Raw genomic sequence first — 17,948 nt, 5'->3', positions numbered from 1 at the left:
ATATTGGCAGAAGTCATTCCAAATAATCAGATATCGGTATCAGTATCAGTATCAGCAGAAGTCATTCTAAATAACCAGATATCAGTATCAGTATGCAGAAGTCATTCTAAATAATCAGATATCCAGTATCATCAGTATCATGGCAGAAGTCATTCTAAATAATCAGATATCGGTATCAGTATTGGCAGAAGTCATTCTAAATAATCAGATATCGTATCAGTATCGACAGAATTCACTCTTAAATAATCAGATATCGTATCGGTATCAGCAGAAGTCATTCTAAATAATCAGATATCGTATCAGTATCAGCAGAATTCACTCTAAATAATCAGATATCATATCAATATCGGCAGAAGTCATTCTAAATAATCAGATATAGGTATCAGTATCGGCAGAAGTCATTCTAAATAATCAGATATAGTATCAGTATCGGCAGAATTCACTCTAAATAATCAGATATCGTATCGGTATCAGCAGAAGTCATTCTAAATAATCAGATATCGTATCAGTATCGGCAGAATTCACTCTAAATAATCAGATATCGTATCAATATCGGCAGAAGTCATTCTAAATAATCAGATATAGGTATCAGTATTGGCAGAAGTCATTCTAAATAACCAGATATCAGTATCAGCAGAAGTCATTCTAAATAATCAGATATCGGTATCAGTATTGGCAGAAGTCATTCTAAATAATCTGATATCGTATCAGTATCGGCAGAATTCACTCTAAATAATCAGATATCGTATCGGTATCAGCAGAAGTCATTCTAAATAATCAGATATCGTATCAGTATCGGCAGAATTCACTCTAAATAATCCGATATCGTATCAATATCGGCAGAAGTCATTATAAATAATCAGATATAGGTATCAGTATCGGCAGAAGCCATTCTAAATAATCAGATATCGGTATCAGTATCGGCAGAAGCCATTCTAAATAATCAGATATCAGTATCGGCAGAAGTCATTCTAAATAATCAGATATCAGTATCAGCAGAAGCTATTCTAAATAATCAGATATCGGTATCCGCAGAAGTCATTCTAAATAATCAGATATCAGCAGAAGCCATTCTAAATAATCAGATATCGGTATCAGTATCAGCAGAAGTCATTCTAAATAATCAGATATCTTATCAATATCGGCAGAAGTCATTCTAAATAATCAGATATCGTATCAATATCGGCAAAAGTCATTCTAAATAATCAGATATCGGTATCAGCAGAATCATTCTAAATAATCAGATATCGGTATCAGTATCGACAGAAGTCATTCTAAATAATCAGATATCAGTATCGGCAGTATTCACTCTAAATAATCAGATATCGGTATCAGTATCAGCAGAAGTCATTCTAAATAATCAGATATCGTATCAATATCGGCAGAAGTCATTCTAAATAATCAGATATGGGTATCAGTATCAGCAGAATCATTCTAAATCAGATATCGTATCAATATCGCCAGAAGTCATTCTAAATAATCAGATATCATATCAATATCGGCAGAAGTCATTCTAAATAATCAGATATCGGTATCAGTATCGACAGAAGTCACTCTGAATAATCAGATATCATATCAATATCGGCAGAAGTCATTCTAAATAATCAGATATCAGTATCAGTATCGGCAGAAGTCAGTCTAAATAATCAGATATCGGTATCGGCAGAATTCACTCTAAATAATCAGATATCGTATCAATATCGGCAGAAGTCATTCCAAATAATCAGATATCGGTATCAGTATCAGCAGAAGTCATTCTAAATAATCAGATATCGGTATCAGTATTGACAGAAGTCATTCTAAATAATCAGATATCAGTATCGGCAACATTCACTCGAAATAATCAGATATTGCATCAATATCGACAGAAGTCATTCTAAATAATCAGATATCGGTATCAGTATCGGCAGAAGTCAGTCTAAATAATCAGATATCGGTATCAGTATCGGCAGAAGTCAGTCTAAATAATCAGATATCGGTATCGGCAGAATTCACTCTAAATAATCAGATATCGTATCAATATCGGCAGAAGTCATTCTAAATAATCAGATATCAGTATCGGCAGAATTCATTCTAAATAATCAGATATCATATCAATATCGGCATAAGTCATTCTAAATAACCAGATATCGGTATCAGTATCGGCAGAATTAACTCTAAATAATCAGATATCATATCAATATTGGCAGAAGTCATTCTAAATAATCAGATATCAGTATCAGCAGAAGTCATTCTAAATAATCAGATATCGGTATCAGTAATGGTAGAAGTCATTCTGAATAATCAGATATCGGTATCAGTATCAGCATAAGTCAGTCTAAATAATCAGATATCGGTATCGTATCAGTATCAGCAGAAGTCATTCTAAATAATCAGATATCAGTATCAGTATTGGCAGAAGTCAGTCTAAATAATCAGATATCGGTATCAGTATTGGCAGAAGTCAGTCTAAATAATCAGATATCGGTATCGGCAGAATTCACTCTAAATAATCAGATATCGTATCAATATCGGCAGAAGTCATTCTAAATAATCAGATATCAGTATCGGCAGAATTCATTCTAAAAAACCAGATATCGGTTTCGGCAGAAGTCATTCTAAATAATCAGATATCAGTATCGGCAGTATTCACTCGAAATAATCAGATACCGTATCAATATCGACAGAAGTCATTCTAAATAATCAGATCAGATATCGGTATCAGTATCAGCAGAAGTCATTCTAAAAAATCAGATATCGGTATCAGTATCGGCAGAAGTCATCCTAAATAATCAGATATCGGTATCAGTATCAGCAGAATTCACTCTAAATAATCAGTTATCAGTATCGAGCAGAATTCACTCTAAATAATCAGTTATCGTATCAATATCGGCAGAAGTCATTCTAAATAATCAGATATCGGTATCAGTATCAGCAGAAGTCATTCTAAATAATCAGATATCGGTATCAGTATCGGCAGAATTAATTCGTAATAATTACATATCCGTATCAGCTCACAACTATTTTTATCGGTGCGGTTTATGCAATGTTTATGAATTGCAGTTGACAAGGTGTTCTAATCCTCCAAATCTATAATGTAATATATATAATGTACATAATATTCTGGAACCCTTACGGCTCGGGTCCCATCATCAATATACAGTTGCTTTGAAAAGCAATATCAAACCATTTTTCAGCAAGTTTTATAAATTGAAGTACCCTATATAATTCATGTCGGTAGCACAAACGATGCAGTATGGGTTGAATGCCAAAATGTAATACTAACGGTTTCAACCATCAAAATAAATAACACTTAGTGTGAGTAATAGTAAAATGTATGCTTGTTTTATCAACCAACACTAATAATTAGGGTTGTCACTGTCGATTATTACAATTGAGTAAATAAATATTATGATTATTCTGATGATTAGTCGAGTAATTAAAAAATTATTGAATAACTCAGATTGCATAATGTTGAGGTGAAGTCACATTTGGCTAACATTTGTTTATTAGCCTAAATTTTGATTGTACATTTGGATGATAATAACAAAACAATTGTGCAAACAATATCTTAAACTAAACAAAATAAAACACCCAAAGCAGATTTATAATTTAAAATTGTATTTCCAGCTTACAGACATTGGGTAGACCAGGTTTGCACACCTTTTTTTTTCTACATTTCTCATTAACTAGTTCTACTCACCAATCTCAGTTATTGAGGACAAGTTATATTGAAACTATTTTATGTAGATATAAGAGCCATTTTATTTGGTTGGTGTTGTTTTAGTTTGTTTAACTATCACTTACATGCAACACAGAATACAATGTTTACCGTAAGCATGTCATTTAGAGATACATGTTTTCACTCTCTTGCACTGAGCTGCTGCAACATTTACTGGCCTTGTTGCGCTTGTGCTATATACTGCCCAGATTGCAAAAGATAATCACTTGCCACTTACTGTGTAAAATGCCCTTAAGCATCAGGACAGTCGGTTACTTCTTGAGTAAACACAGTTAATCATTTTGAAGACTATAGCCACCCGCTACTCCCTCAGGTAAGCTTGTTTCATATTGTGTCTGCAGGGCGTGAGATGCGCATCTGGGAAACTTTAACAAACGACTCAAATTGAGCTTCCACTGAAAGCAAATAAAGCTGCAGCTATATTCAGTAAATAAAGTTCTATAGATTCCCACTCTGAGTTTTATCTGTGATAATGGTAATAAACTATCAAATATTTATCAGAAGTTAAACTCTGTGAACTATTACAAACTTTATCATCATGAAATCAAATTTACACGAGGAGGAAGATTGCATTTACATTCAAATGGTTATTAACACAGAATGGAACTCAAACCACAACAGAAAACAGAAAGTGTTTGTGCATCTGTCACTGCATGTGTAACTTTAATCAAGTCTTTTTCATTAAATTATTTAATGTTTCTTCATACCCATATTGCAAACAAATGTGTAGATAAATGGGTTTATAAATGGCATTTCAATGTTTTTTGTGAGTTCTGAGTGTCCCACACGGCTACAAAGGGCTCAACTTCTCTTCTGCATCTAGACGCAGCACAGCAAATAGCTTGCGGTCTACCTAGTGAACTACCGTGCTGTGTCCGGCGGGTCTGTGAAAACTGGATGTCAACAGATAACATCTCGTTATGTGCATAACCTCAGTACCGAGACGAATGGAACGAGACATTGCGTAGCATTCATACACAACTGTGGAAGGGCGGAGGGCAGAAGGCGGGCCCTAATTAGCCCTCGAGAGGGATAAGGGCCCGACCGAAGGCGGTGCGACAGAGAGACAGATTTACAGACAGCTGTCCAACACCTGTATGTGTGTTTGTCTTTTTGGTTAAGTTTATAATTTAAATATTATTTATATTGTCAAGCCGGTTCCTTTCCATTAATCCCTCTATAACTACCTATTTGAAACCTCTCTACAATAACGTCAATATTATAATATTGGCTATAGTGTTTGTGACCTGCATGTTTTGTCACAAAACTGACCGCTATAAAAACAGGAACACAAGAAATCTGAGTCTTGTAGCGCGGCTAGCGTTCGCAATGTCTCATTTCCTTCATCTCAGAGAACTGAGGTTAATTAAGTAACCGAGACTTTCCCTTACTACTCAGTACACAACATTGTGTAGTTACGCATATGGGGAACATAATCCCATCACGCCGCACTACACAACATAACTTCCCAGAGAGGAAACATGCCAACGTAGTCATATGGAACTGCAACCGACATGAGCATGCCGCAGTGATTGATCCTCTTGATGGCCAGGAGGAGAGCACTCATAACGAATATATGAACTATAGTCATATAGTATAAATTAACTCCTTATGAACCCAGTCGGGAAGGGAGTTTATTTATAATGAAGTGCTTGTGACTTTATGGTAATTATAACGGCCTGAATGCAGGTTGTGTAAATGATGGGGAGCCCGTACATAAAGGGAAGGGCATAAGTATATATATATATATATATATATATATATATATATATATATATATATATATATATAGCCAATGAATAGCAAGTCCTCTAAACAGAGAGACGTTACCTCTAGGTTGTAAAACCTTGCAAATGTGTTTTGAGTGGACCATCCTGCTTCAAAACATATGTCTTGTAAGGACACACCATTCCTCCATACCCTTGAGGAGGCAATGCCTCTAGTTGAGTGTGCTTTAACACCAACTGGGCAAGTCTGACCCTGCGACTCATAAGCCAGGGTAATTGCATCGACAATCCAGTGAGAAAGTCTTTGCTTGGAGATGGACATTCCTTTTGTGCGTCCTCCATAGCATATAAAGAGCTGATCAGACAGTCTGAACTGGCAGGTAAGCTCAACGTATGCTTGTAGCACCCAGATACAGTCCGAAGGGCAGGACTTGTAATTGATATGCTGTTCCCTCGAACGCAAATCTCAAAAATATCCTGTGGTATCGTACAATTTGGATATGAAAGTACGCATCCTTCAGATCTATCGACCCAAACCAATCGCGTGGGCATACATGCGATAATATCCGTTTCTGAGAAATAATTTAGAATTTTGAAGTGCGCGATTTAAATGTCTCAGATCCAGGATTGGCCAAAGTCCGCCGTCTTTGGGACAGGAAAATAACGGCTCTAAAACCCCTTTTGTGCTTGACAATTTGGCACAATCTCTATCACGTTATTCTCAATGAGATTGTGTATTTCGGCGCATAACACGGGCTCGTCTTCGGACAAAACCGTGGAAGACAGTACGCCGTTGAAACAGGGTGGCCGGCATGCAAATTGGATCGTATAACCATGTTCAATAATTTTTTGCACCCATTCTGAAGAGCCAATTAGGGCTCACCACACGTCCACGTAATGGGACAGAGGGCAATTTGGTTTGAAGACCATATGATACAATGCGTCGCTCACTATAGGGAAGCGGTTGCACATAATGTGTGCTTTGAAGAGGAAAAGGGCTCTTTTTTGAGAATGTATGAGCACCTTGTGCATTTGCAACAAGTGCTGTATTCTTTCATGCATTCTGTATAGCATTTTTTGTTGCATAGGACAGAGAAACTACATTTTGCAAAACATTGTGAGCAACAATATTCCTCTCCCGATGAACAGCAGTGGGGAGATGGGGAACAGTGTTCTTTGTCTCCAATCGAGCCTTCTTTTGAGCACCGGAGGGAACCACAGGCTCCGTTTTCCACTTCAAAGTGGTGAGCCCGTCAGGAGTGCTTCCGCTGTGCGGGGGAGTTCCTCTCGTCTGCACAAGGTGGGTACTGGTATAGTCGCTTCCTTCTGGGCCACGGCTTGCGTGTCCTCACCGGTGGCTTGGCAGAGGCAGGTGCTGGCGCCGAGTAAGCAGGCATGGCTCTTTGGCTTGAAACAGAGTCTGCACTATGCTCCATTTGGGCATAAAGTGTCTTATAGCTTGTGACTGCTGCTGAGTCGCACATAGCATATTGCGAAACATGCGCTTCGTGGAGATTGAGGGGCTAGTGGGGCGTGTGCTGGCACAAAATCCATCTCAAATTCATCCTGCTCGACCTCGTGCCCCCGCCGTGCCTCCTCGTGTGAATCCTCGGGTATCACAGAAGAGGCAGGTGGGAGGGCGCGAGAGGCTGAATCGTTCCTCAGAACGAGGGCGATTCATGAGCGAAGTGACTTGAGACCCATGTCCTCACAGTGAGGACAGTCTGTCTCCATGAGAGTTGACGCTGTGTGGGCACGGGCCAGACAGAAAACGCAGCTCTCATGCTTGTATGACAGCAGGATGAGTCTCTCGCACAATGAACACTAACGGAACGACATCTAGAAAAAGACGTGAACACGTAAGTGGCTCTTTTAGATATATATATAAATATATATAATAAAATAATATATATATAATTTATATTTATATCACACAAATTACAAATGCTTTTAAAAGGATACTCTACACCTGCCGATGCACTGCGACGAGGCGGAGAGATGTTCGCCGGACCACTTGCAGGGGAAGATTCCATCCGCTGACTTGTGTGCATCGGTGGCGAAGGGTAGGTGGCTTCGAGACAAGAGATAATTGCTGTCTTGAACGGAAGAAATTCTGAGGAAATGGTGTCTGTGCACCTGTTTTTATAGTGGTCAGTTTTGTGCCAAGACAGGCGGGGCTAAAACTCCATAGCCAATACTAGAATATCGGCGTTATTGTAGAGAGGTTTCAAATAGATTGTGTATGAAGTATGCATAACTACACAATGTCAAGTGTACTGAGTCGGAAGGGAAATCCATTGTTTTGTTAAATCTAAAGTGAAGTGCTCTCACACAGTTGACACCTTTTGTCGTTATGTGTTCGGACCCTCGTTCGTGGACTGCGTCACTTCCGCCTTGTTTTTTATTTGTCGATTCTAAAATGTTGTACTTTTAATCGAGTAATCAAATTAAATTGAGTAATCGTGACAGCCCTACTAATAATCAAGTATGGGAAGGGTTAAGACCATTTAAAAGCTTTGTCTTGACACTTCTGAGTTTAACAAAACACCTTTGATGAAAAAGAGATGAGTAAGACTTTGAACAAACTCATCCTATTTGCAGACGAAACAACATTCATCTGACACCTTAAGCTTCTTGTGTAATTCACTTTTTTTGTACTCTACACTCTTTTTCCAGTAGACAAAATACATGAGTTAACAATCAAGAGTTAAAAGTCTATAGGGGATCGCAGGAAAATGTTTTTTCATTCATGCTATCAGACATCCTCAGCTCTGGAGGAGGCAAAATGTAGCTGCTGCTTTAACTTTGAAAAGTTATTAAAAAAAAAAAGTTTAAAAGTAATAAAGCGTATCGAGGGTTTACGAGCGGTTTTGCCCTTAGAGGCTTGTGGCTCTGCCATTGATGCACATTACTTTCGCTAACAGCCTTTATACAGATTCTGTACACAGATCCCTTCAAAAATACAAAAAAGTGATAGACTTTAAATTGGTCATAAATCCTTTCATCCTGGCCATTTTCCCCGAAGGCCACACAAAAATGTTGCATCACACAAACACAGAATAGGGTGGCCTGGAAACTTGCTGCCTTGATTTTGATACACATCGGCAAAGAAAGCACGCCCTTACAAACGATTAAGTTATGTGCATATGGACATACAGATATACGATAATTGAGCAGTGAGCTGTGAATCAACCAACAGTACTTGGATAAATACAATGTTGCTGAATGATTACATCTACATATACCATGGTATTTGCATGGTACGTCAAGGTAATTCAAAGAATACCATGGTACTACCATGGAACAAAACAAACTATGGCATTGACTAGGTACATATGTCCAGAAGAAGAAGAAAAAAAAAGAATACTAATTTAATGATACGTCCTCATATGCATGCAGAGGGTTTGTAGTTTTTAGACTGTTGTTGTTTGTTGTGCTACTGGCTGTCTTGTCTCATACCATTTTATGCTGTACCAAAAAACAAATGGTAGTGCCATGGTTCTTGTTGTTAGAACAAGGGTTTGGTCTCATTAACAATAAATAAGAATCGGTTTTGAGTATTTATCAATCTAAATATACATTACGTGTTAATGACCCTTACTTGTGATACTGGTTTGGTTCATGTTACAGTTATAGCAACATAAATGGGACAGAATATAAACCTTGACCCTCACTATCTGACGGTCTAGAGGTCTTTTGAGGAAAACTATGCAAGTTTATGTGATGTTATTACTCAGGAGTAAACTTACTGGGGCATATTCACATATGCACAATCTACTACCAGCCTTCATAGTTCAGAAAGTGGCAGATTAGCAGACTTGACATTGTAAACGTGACCTTCTCAGGGCGACAAACACGTCTATTTGTTAACCTTAACAACGCCAATTTCCACCATTTCCGTCGACCGCACGGAACAAACGCAATTATAATATTGTATCACCCAGTCAACAATATAACTGTAACAATAGAATAGCGTCCACAATAAAACGCTCAACGCAAATGTTTTAAGCATTCATCAAGAACAAGCGTTGTTGTTGTTTTAAATGCGTATAAAACATCGCGTTGCGTGTCATCCATTCGCATGCACCGTTTTAGCATGATAGCCAGTGTGCTAACACTCCTAGCCATCCTCCTCCCCCTGAATTATAATCTGTAATTTCACTTTTTCAACATTCATAAAAAGTCACGTGTTGAAGAATTATATTCGTACATGTATTTTGACATATAAATAAAGTGTACTAGACGTAATCCTTACCAATTATCCCGTCTTTAGTTTAATTACCTTATGCTGTCAATCCCGGAATAGGTTTATTCTCCGTTTAATCCAACAGTGAGGTCTGAATTCCCATCTAAAGAAAAGCGATAGCGACTTTGATCAATCTCATAATCTCGAGCATGTGCCTCGCGTCGCTAGTATGTTGAAATTGTATCGACGTGATTTATTTGATCAATTTTCCCCGTTTTTTTCTTTCTGTTTTTCTTTAACACCGGAGTGTGTCCCCTTTCCCCTCTCTTTGTTCTGTAATCCAGTAAAATTGAAACTCATTCGCCTCCGCTAATCCCAGCCCAACTCAACAACAGCATCTATTGGCTGTAATTTACATACAGGATTAAAGAACCGCTGGAAGGAAAAGCACGGAGGAAAACTCGCCGACAGTCGTGTGATAAATGTGCCCAACTAACTCTTTTGACATTGTGACTGTAACATATCTATTGTTCTCACTGCACCCTCTCCGCTGCCCTCTTTTATTGTTGTTTTATTTTAAGATGAACTAGACTACTATATGCGAAATTATCTCAGAACTGTTATTTTATGCAGCCTTATAATAACACCTTCTGTTTACAGAGTTGTGAGAAAGAAACACACACACACATCTTAAAATGTTTGCTCATGCATTTATGAGCATAAGATATGCATAACGCATTGTTGATTAGTAAGCCTTATTGTAAATGCCCTGGGCCCAGATGCCCTGTCTAATAAATGTTTAATACAAATGTAATAATTCAAATTATGTTTAGTAACAATTTTTTAATAATATATATATTATATTATTATATATATATATTTTTTTAATAAACATAATCTGAATTATTACATTTGTATATATATATATATATATTATAATATATATATAAAATGATCATTAAAATATACCCTATACTAAAACATATTATATTTAATTAAAAATAATACATGTATAAAGTATGTATTCATTTTTAATATCATGTGATCAGATCTTAAACTTCAGCAAAAGTTCAAGACCTCCGTCATGTATCTCTAAATCATACGGTTGACTGGTTTCTTATTTTTACTTCTTGTTTGCTATTTGAATGTTATTCTGAAATATCTTCTGCACAGGTCATTTGTGGAGAAGAAGCAGAGGATTTAAAGGGATAGTTCACCCAAAAATGAAAATTCGTCAGAACACAAAGGAAGATTTTTAGGAGAATATTTCAGCTCTGTTGGTCCAATTCAACGCAAAACAATTCAAGTCAATGGTGGCCTGAACTTTGATGACCCAAAAAGCACATAAACGTGGCATAAAATTAATGCGACTTCAGTGGTTAATCCATGTCTTCAGAAGTGATATGATAGGTGTGGGTGAGAAACAGTTAAATGTTCAAGTCCTATTTTACTGAATATCTCCATTTTCACTTCCACATTCTTTTATTTTTGGCGATTCACATTCTTCATGCATTTTGCCGCCTACTGGGTAGGGAGGAGAATGTATAGTAAAAAAAAGATATATATTCATCTGTTTCTCACCCACAACTATCATATCGCTTCAGAAGACATGGATTTTACCACTGGAGTCATTTAGATTACTTTTATGCTGCCTTTATGTGCTTTTTGGACCTTCTGAGTTTTGGTCACCATTCACTTGCACTGAGAGAACCTACAGAGCTGAAATATTCTTCTAAAAATCTGTGTGTTCAGCAGAAGAAAGAAAGTCATCCACATCTGGGAAGGCATGAGGGCGAGTAAATTATGACAGAATTTTCATTTTTGGGTCAACTATACCTTTAAATATAATATAATATAATAATTATGCATTACATACATTCATATCTCATAAATATACATGTAATGTTGACCATGAAACCACACACCAAAAAAATGCTCAAAACAATGTGTGTAAAATATTCTTTAAGAAGGCCGGCCCGCAATTTATTGAATATGTAGGAACTTATTTGATAGATCTACCTCTGAGTGTGCACTACAAAAGAAATGTTAAACAAAAAACTTCACAGGAATATTTCATTTCATTGGGTTATTTGAATTCTACTTAAATTTTTCCTTTAGTGCTTTAAAACATCATGCTTGCACTATGTAGATTTTTTGTTTGTTTGTTTGTTTCTTTAATGCTATATGCATCTTTGTTCCTCACATTTTGAAATATTTCCCCCTTTAAAAAAGAATGGTTTTGTTTTTCTAACATCATATTGTTGGAAAGGGTACCATCATAAAAGCAGAGGTGTACAGGGGTGTATGAACATGAAGTGAAGAGGTGTAATTCATCATTTGAGACAAAGCTTTTAAATGTGATTAATTGAACCGAACAAAACGTTTAAAAAGCATTTAAATGGCAGCATGATCATGCCAAGAGATTGCAATGGCAAGATATACAGTGAAAATTAGTTACAATTTGGTTTGTTCTCATCCAAAACCAGCTGAAATTGTGGTACAATATTTGCCTGTTATGGCCATAGCCATGCTTGCACTGACCTTTAACCATGAAATATTTAACTTAACTATCACAAAGAACTAAAACTACTGGTCCTTTGCAAGGCAGTAGAGTAATAGTTAAAGAATCAACCATTGAAAACATATTTGTGGACCACTAATCTGAATATTGTGGAACGCATCTTCCTATGATAGCACCTGAATGTCTACAGCGGTTACAGACCTGCAGCCAATTGCATTTAGCATCTTCAGTAAAAAACAAACAAACAAAAAACAACCTTGTACCTTTACAAATATAATTAAGAGTATTTTATTATTTTGTAAATATTGGTCACTAGTACACTGGCAAAAAAAAAAAGTTGCATACACTAATATTTTGTTGGACCGCCTTTTGCTTTGATCATGGCGTGCATTCGTTGTGGCATTGTTTCAACAACATTATGCAACGTCACAACATTTATTTCCTTCTAGAGTTGAATTCATTTTTGGCAGAGATCTTGTATTGATGACGGGAGAATCAAACCACTCCGTAATGTTCTCCAGCACATCCCAAAGTGTTTCAATGGTGTTTAGGTCAGAACTCTGTGGTGGCCAACTCATGTGTGAAAATGATTCATCATGCTCTCTGAACCACTCTCACAATTTGAGCCAGATAACTCTTGGCATTGTCCTCCTGGAATATCCCATTGATGGGATAACCTGGTCATTCAGTACATTCAGTTAGTCAGCTGACTTCATAGAATTGCCTAGACCTGACCAGTTGAAGCAACCCTAGATCATAACACTGCCTCCAGAGGATTGTACATGGGTACTACGCATAACCTGTGCATCGCTTTGGAATAGGGTAAATCTGGACACATCAGACCACATTACCTTTTTCCATTGCTCCACAGTCAAACCTTTATGCTCCCTAACAAATTGAAGTCATGTTTCCCTCACTAACAAGTGGCTCTCTTGTGGCCAACAGCTATTTATTCCCAATCCTGTAAATTCTCATCAAGTTGTGCACGTGGAAATGCTCTTACATTCATTTTTTACGATTTGACTTCAATTGTTTTAATGATCTCCGATCACGTTCATTCAAGATTTTTTTCCATGAAGCTGATGGTTCACCACCATCCTTCCAGGCTTTAATAATGCGCTGGACAGTTCTTAATCCAATTCCAGTGATTTCAACAACCTCCTTAGTTTTTTCTTTGCTTGATACATGCCAATAATTTGACCCTTCTGAAACACAGTACCATCTTCTCCACAACCACAGGATATGTCTTCCGACATGAATGTTTAAGAAATAAGAAGCTACACACCGCATCATCATTAATCACTGCAATAATGATCCAGTCATAGGCTCCTAAGTATCTCCTTTTTAAATCCAAACTGTAACTTCTTTTGAATTTTTTGGACAGTGTTCTTTGGGCCTGAGGTGGTAAATTATTATTAGGCTACTTGAAAGCTCTGCGGAAACCTTTTCAAATGAAATGATAAAATGATAGGAGTGGTGGTGGCATAGTGGGCTAAAGCACATTACTATTAATCAGAAGGTCGCTGGTTCGATCCCCACAGACACCACCATTGTGTCCTTGAGCAAGGCACTTAACTCCGGGTTGCTCCGGGGGGATTGTTCCTGTAATAAGTGCACTGAAAGTCGCTTTGGATAAAAGCGTCTGCCAAATGCATAAATATAAATGTAAAAAATTATAAAACACAAACTTCTGTTTTGGTAATGTTTAATTACTGATTTTCGGGAACCATTACAGCAAGTTTTAAGTGAGTGAACTGTTTTGCAACAGATAAAAGGCATCTTTTTATTGAATGCAACAGCAATTTGAAGCAATTTCAAATGCAAAACTTGGGGCCAGCCCTATCATTTTCCCTCTTCTTTTGGATTACAAATATTTGTATTAAATTTTTTTTTAGCTTGAAATGACAATCATGTGAGTAAAAAGTTGCTTTATAACCAAATATGACCAAATTGCACAGTATTAATGTATTGTTTTAATGGAGAGAATAACTTCTGGATTACCACTGTGTATATATTGATTTATGGGATTGCAATTCCGGTTGTTTTTGTATTGTTTCAACATCAGACCTGATCTGTAGTTCATAATTACAAAGATCTGTATTGACAAAGTGGAATCTGATCTTAGATTAACACACTTAATAAATGCATGTGTCACAGAATCGCGTCTTTGTTTGTTGGGCGGTACTACCGGTGAAAAGGAAATTCCTTTTATCTAAATACAGTTTTAAACCTGTTTTAAACTTCAAAAGCAATATCTTTTAAGAAGCAAAATGCATTCTTAAGAGTGTGTACCTGTAATGAAACATATAACGTTTACTATTAACAAAATGTCACTTCTAGAAAATGCCAATTGAAAGATGAAACCACAGAACGTCATCCTCACTTATGCATGTAGTACCTTCCCTTTAGAGTGTAAGAAAAGACACTCCAAAGGGAAGTTGTAGGTAATACTGAATTACGAAGAACTAAAATAAAACAGATCAATGAAATGATTCAGCATTGTGATTTACACTGCATCAGTTTTAAAAACAACAAATTAAAGCAGTTGGCTTAATATTGAATTTAACTACATATTGGGAGTTGTCTGCTAAAATTGTATAATAATGCAAGGGCACACACTAATGTTTACTTAAAACTGCAATACTGGCTCTTGTAACTTCATGGTGCACCTTAACTCACTAATTTCGCTTAACATGGTTGCTGAATACTGTGTAATTCATCATCAGTCTCAATGAAAACAAAAATGAGCAGGTAAAGAAATCCAGCATGGGAGCCTATCTTTTTTATTTACTGGTTTGCTACAGTCTCTAGTAAGACTGACACGCTCGGGTCCTTCAAACCCTAAGCTGGGAGTTGGCCAGTCTATCTCTTTGATTATTTAATCTAAAATAAGGTGAAAAGCATAAATGGCAAATAAATTAAACAGATATAAATTGAGGCCAAAATCGTATTCTAAACTGCAACCGGTTACAGCCAATTGGGAGTATAGCAGAGTAATGTTTTTCCGAGGATTCAAGCATCCTGACCAATGTGCTCTCATTTTGCAAGTCAGATATCAATGTCCATCTCGGAGGTAGTCTACAGGGGTCAGTGTCAGTGTCAGAAGTTGTACCATGACCATTGAAACCATATCAGACTTTTTATAGCATCTCAGATCATTTTAGATATTATTCAACATGTGGTTTCTGTTTGTTCATCTATAAAGTTGTTGTTTTGGTGGTAACTGAAATCTGAAAATACGATGTCCAGTGAAGCATTAGTCCAAAGGTCAAGGCATCAAACAGGATTCTTCTTTTGCAATACACCTCCATTCCTCCTTAATACATCCACACATTTCTTTAGCCCTCATCAGTGTTCTTCCTAAAAGATAAACAGGGTTTTGCAGACAAATTATCAATATGAAAACATAATATATGCACATATTTAAACATATTTATGTCATAAAGAATCATCAATTTTCCTTGATATTTTGACATATAAGAGGTCATTCTACTAAAAAAACACTAAATTTCAGAACAAAACTTAATACCCAATGCAGTAAATAATTTATCCCCTACATTATTTGGGAGCCAAATAACTCATGACTGCATCTATAGTGAAAAAACATCACTGCCTATATTACATCATTGCACCCTTGGTACTTCAGTTTGTAAGCTGAGAGAGAACAGGACAGGCAGGCCTAGTGTGGGCTCACTACTCCTGAACACTAAAGGACACACATCTGGACAATTTTGAATTATTTTTGTATATAAACATGCACTAGACAGACGTCTTTGACTGTTGTCATGTATCTGTTGCTGCTCTAAACTCTTAAGAGGAGACACCATTCTGTTTCACCAGCTGCTCTGCATCTTGCCTTTTTTCTTTTTTAGCTCAAACGTGCATTCTTTTGCACATCTGCACTATTTTTAATTGTTGGTGTATGTAAACATGCACTAGATGTATGTCTTTGACCTTTCTGATGCATTTCTAGCAATGTGATATGTATTTATGTGCATCTATTCACCGTGCTTTGGACTAATTATGTGCGTTTTTTCAGAATGGATTGTATGTTTTTTCATCTCATTTCAGCATGAATTGCTTGTGTCATTATTTGATTCAAGCTTTGCAAAAGAACTGTTTTTGTAGGATGGGGCATAAGTAAACAATTTAATTCATGAATATTTCGACAGTTTGACAGTTTATAGTGCTGAGTGTTAATGGTTGTGCTTGAGATGAACAGTTTAATATAGTCAGATGCAATGTGTTGGATGTGCATTATGTGTAAACCCTGAAATTTTGTGGCGCTTGTTTATTATCTTCCAACTGTTTTAAACATGGCTGTATTTGAGGGGCTGCATGATGTTAGCCAATCAGAACAGTGGGTGTTTACATTGAACTTTACAGGTGGTGATTAGGCAAAAACCAAGACTGGGTGGAAAATGATCATATATCACAAAATTATGTTTTGGTGCAAAAAAAAACCTTAACTTACATGAGTGGACCTCAGGAAAAAAATGTAACTATAAAAAAAAGAGCATTTCATGACCCCTTTATTTTCAGTGACAATGACAAAGGGCTATTTCACCCAAAAGTTGTATTTCTGTCATAATTTACTCACCCTCATGTTGTTCTAAATCCGTCTAACACAAAACTTGATTATCTGTGAATACAAGAGATGTAAAGCAGAATGTAAACTTCAGCCACCATTCACGTTCATTACACGTTTTTTCATTGAATGATTGCGAATGGTGACTTGGGCTTACATTCTGCCTAACATCTCCTTTTGTGTTCTATGGAAGAACAAAAAAGTCATATGGGTTTGGAAGAACATGAGGAGGAGTACATTTCAGGTGAACTGTCCCTTTAAGGCAAGAACTCTTCCATGAAAATGTCTTTATGTATTATATTCTATATGATTTTTAGACAGAAATATTTACCTCTTGTGTTAAGGAAGCGTCTTCTTGATGGATTCCATTTGCAGAATTTGCACTAGCATGTGCCTGTAGGAAACAAACTAGAGTTAATTCAACTATAGTGTACAGGACAATAAGCAAGAGCAAACATGCAGCGTTCACACATGCAGCGACTTTATCGCTTGATGTCGCTAGTCCCTGTACTGTATAACAGTAGTGGGTGTTCCTACTGCTGTCCCAATAACTTTATTGGTGGACTGCACGTCTGGCCATATCTTCTGAAAAACTGATCACAGATGAGATTTACTGCTGGTTAAACTAAGATGTCATTCTAATTTGACAAGGAATCTGTTTTCTTGTCACTTAAAATGAACATCCTGAAGGGGAAAGTGTATTTGATTGAACTACAGTAGTGCTCAGTGTATTAAATCAATATCAAGATGAACAAGCTATCAATGTACGAATCAAACTCACTCAGACAGCCAATTTATTTTCCATGCATAATTTTTTATTAGATCCATGTGGTTACAGACAAATCCTATAGAACATTGAAATCGCTCAAAGAAAATTTAACTTCTCCTGCAGCCATTATCTTTCAGCAGACGAATTACGTGATCTATAAATAGTCTCTGCCGAAAGTCACGCATCATTTGCATAAAGGTTAACTTTTCTCAACTTTCTGAAGTTGCTGGTCATGCCCACAGCTAATCATCAGATGTCACTGAAAGTTACAAATGAATGAGATCCTATTGTCGCTGCATGCGTGGATGGGCTTAACGGTTGGACTAAAAATGCAAATTGATTAAATGACATCAATGAACTCATGTTGACTTCAATCCTTGAGACATATAAGATGATGTTGATGCTTAAAATTGTTTACATTTACAAGAGAAAACAT

General features: G+C 36.7%; 2 protein-coding genes across 13 annotated transcripts in view; both read right to left on the bottom strand.

The window, feature by feature from the left end:
- Positions 1-10,108, bottom strand: part of gtf2ird1 (GTF2I repeat domain containing 1) — a 47,691-nt gene extending 37,583 nt beyond the window's left edge. For 5 of the 9 annotated variants that reach the window (XM_052098542.1, XM_052098565.1, XM_052098585.1 and 2 more), the window contains exon 1: positions 9,731-9,998. The gene's annotated coding sequence lies outside the window, so the exon portion shown is untranslated. Of the gene's footprint in view, positions 1-9,703; positions 10,000-10,054 lie in introns of those variants that run through there. The other 4 variants (XM_052098593.1, XM_052098557.1, XM_052098550.1 and 1 more) reach the window with 3 other exon arrangements.
- Positions 10,109-13,850: 3,742 nt separating this feature from the next.
- LOC127623938 (CAP-Gly domain-containing linker protein 2-like) overlaps positions 13,851-17,948 on the bottom strand; it is a 54,211-nt gene continuing 50,113 nt past the window's right edge. For 2 of the 4 annotated variants that reach the window (XM_052098528.1, XM_052098534.1), the window contains 2 exons: positions 17,075-17,137; positions 13,851-15,515 (listed from right to left, as the gene is read on the bottom strand). In XM_052098528.1, coding sequence (XP_051954488.1) covers positions 15,504-15,515; positions 17,075-17,137 — 75 coding nt within the window. In that variant the 3' untranslated portion in view covers positions 13,851-15,503. Of the gene's footprint in view, positions 15,516-17,056; positions 17,138-17,948 lie in introns of those variants that run through there. The other 2 variants (XM_052098523.1, XM_052098518.1) reach the window with 1 other exon arrangement.

Source organism: Xyrauchen texanus, chromosome 3, assembly GCF_025860055.1.
Source record: "Xyrauchen texanus isolate HMW12.3.18 chromosome 3, RBS_HiC_50CHRs, whole genome shotgun sequence".
NCBI lineage: Eukaryota > Metazoa > Chordata > Actinopteri > Cypriniformes > Catostomidae > Xyrauchen > Xyrauchen texanus.
This window is presented reverse-complemented; position numbering and strand designations above follow the sequence as displayed.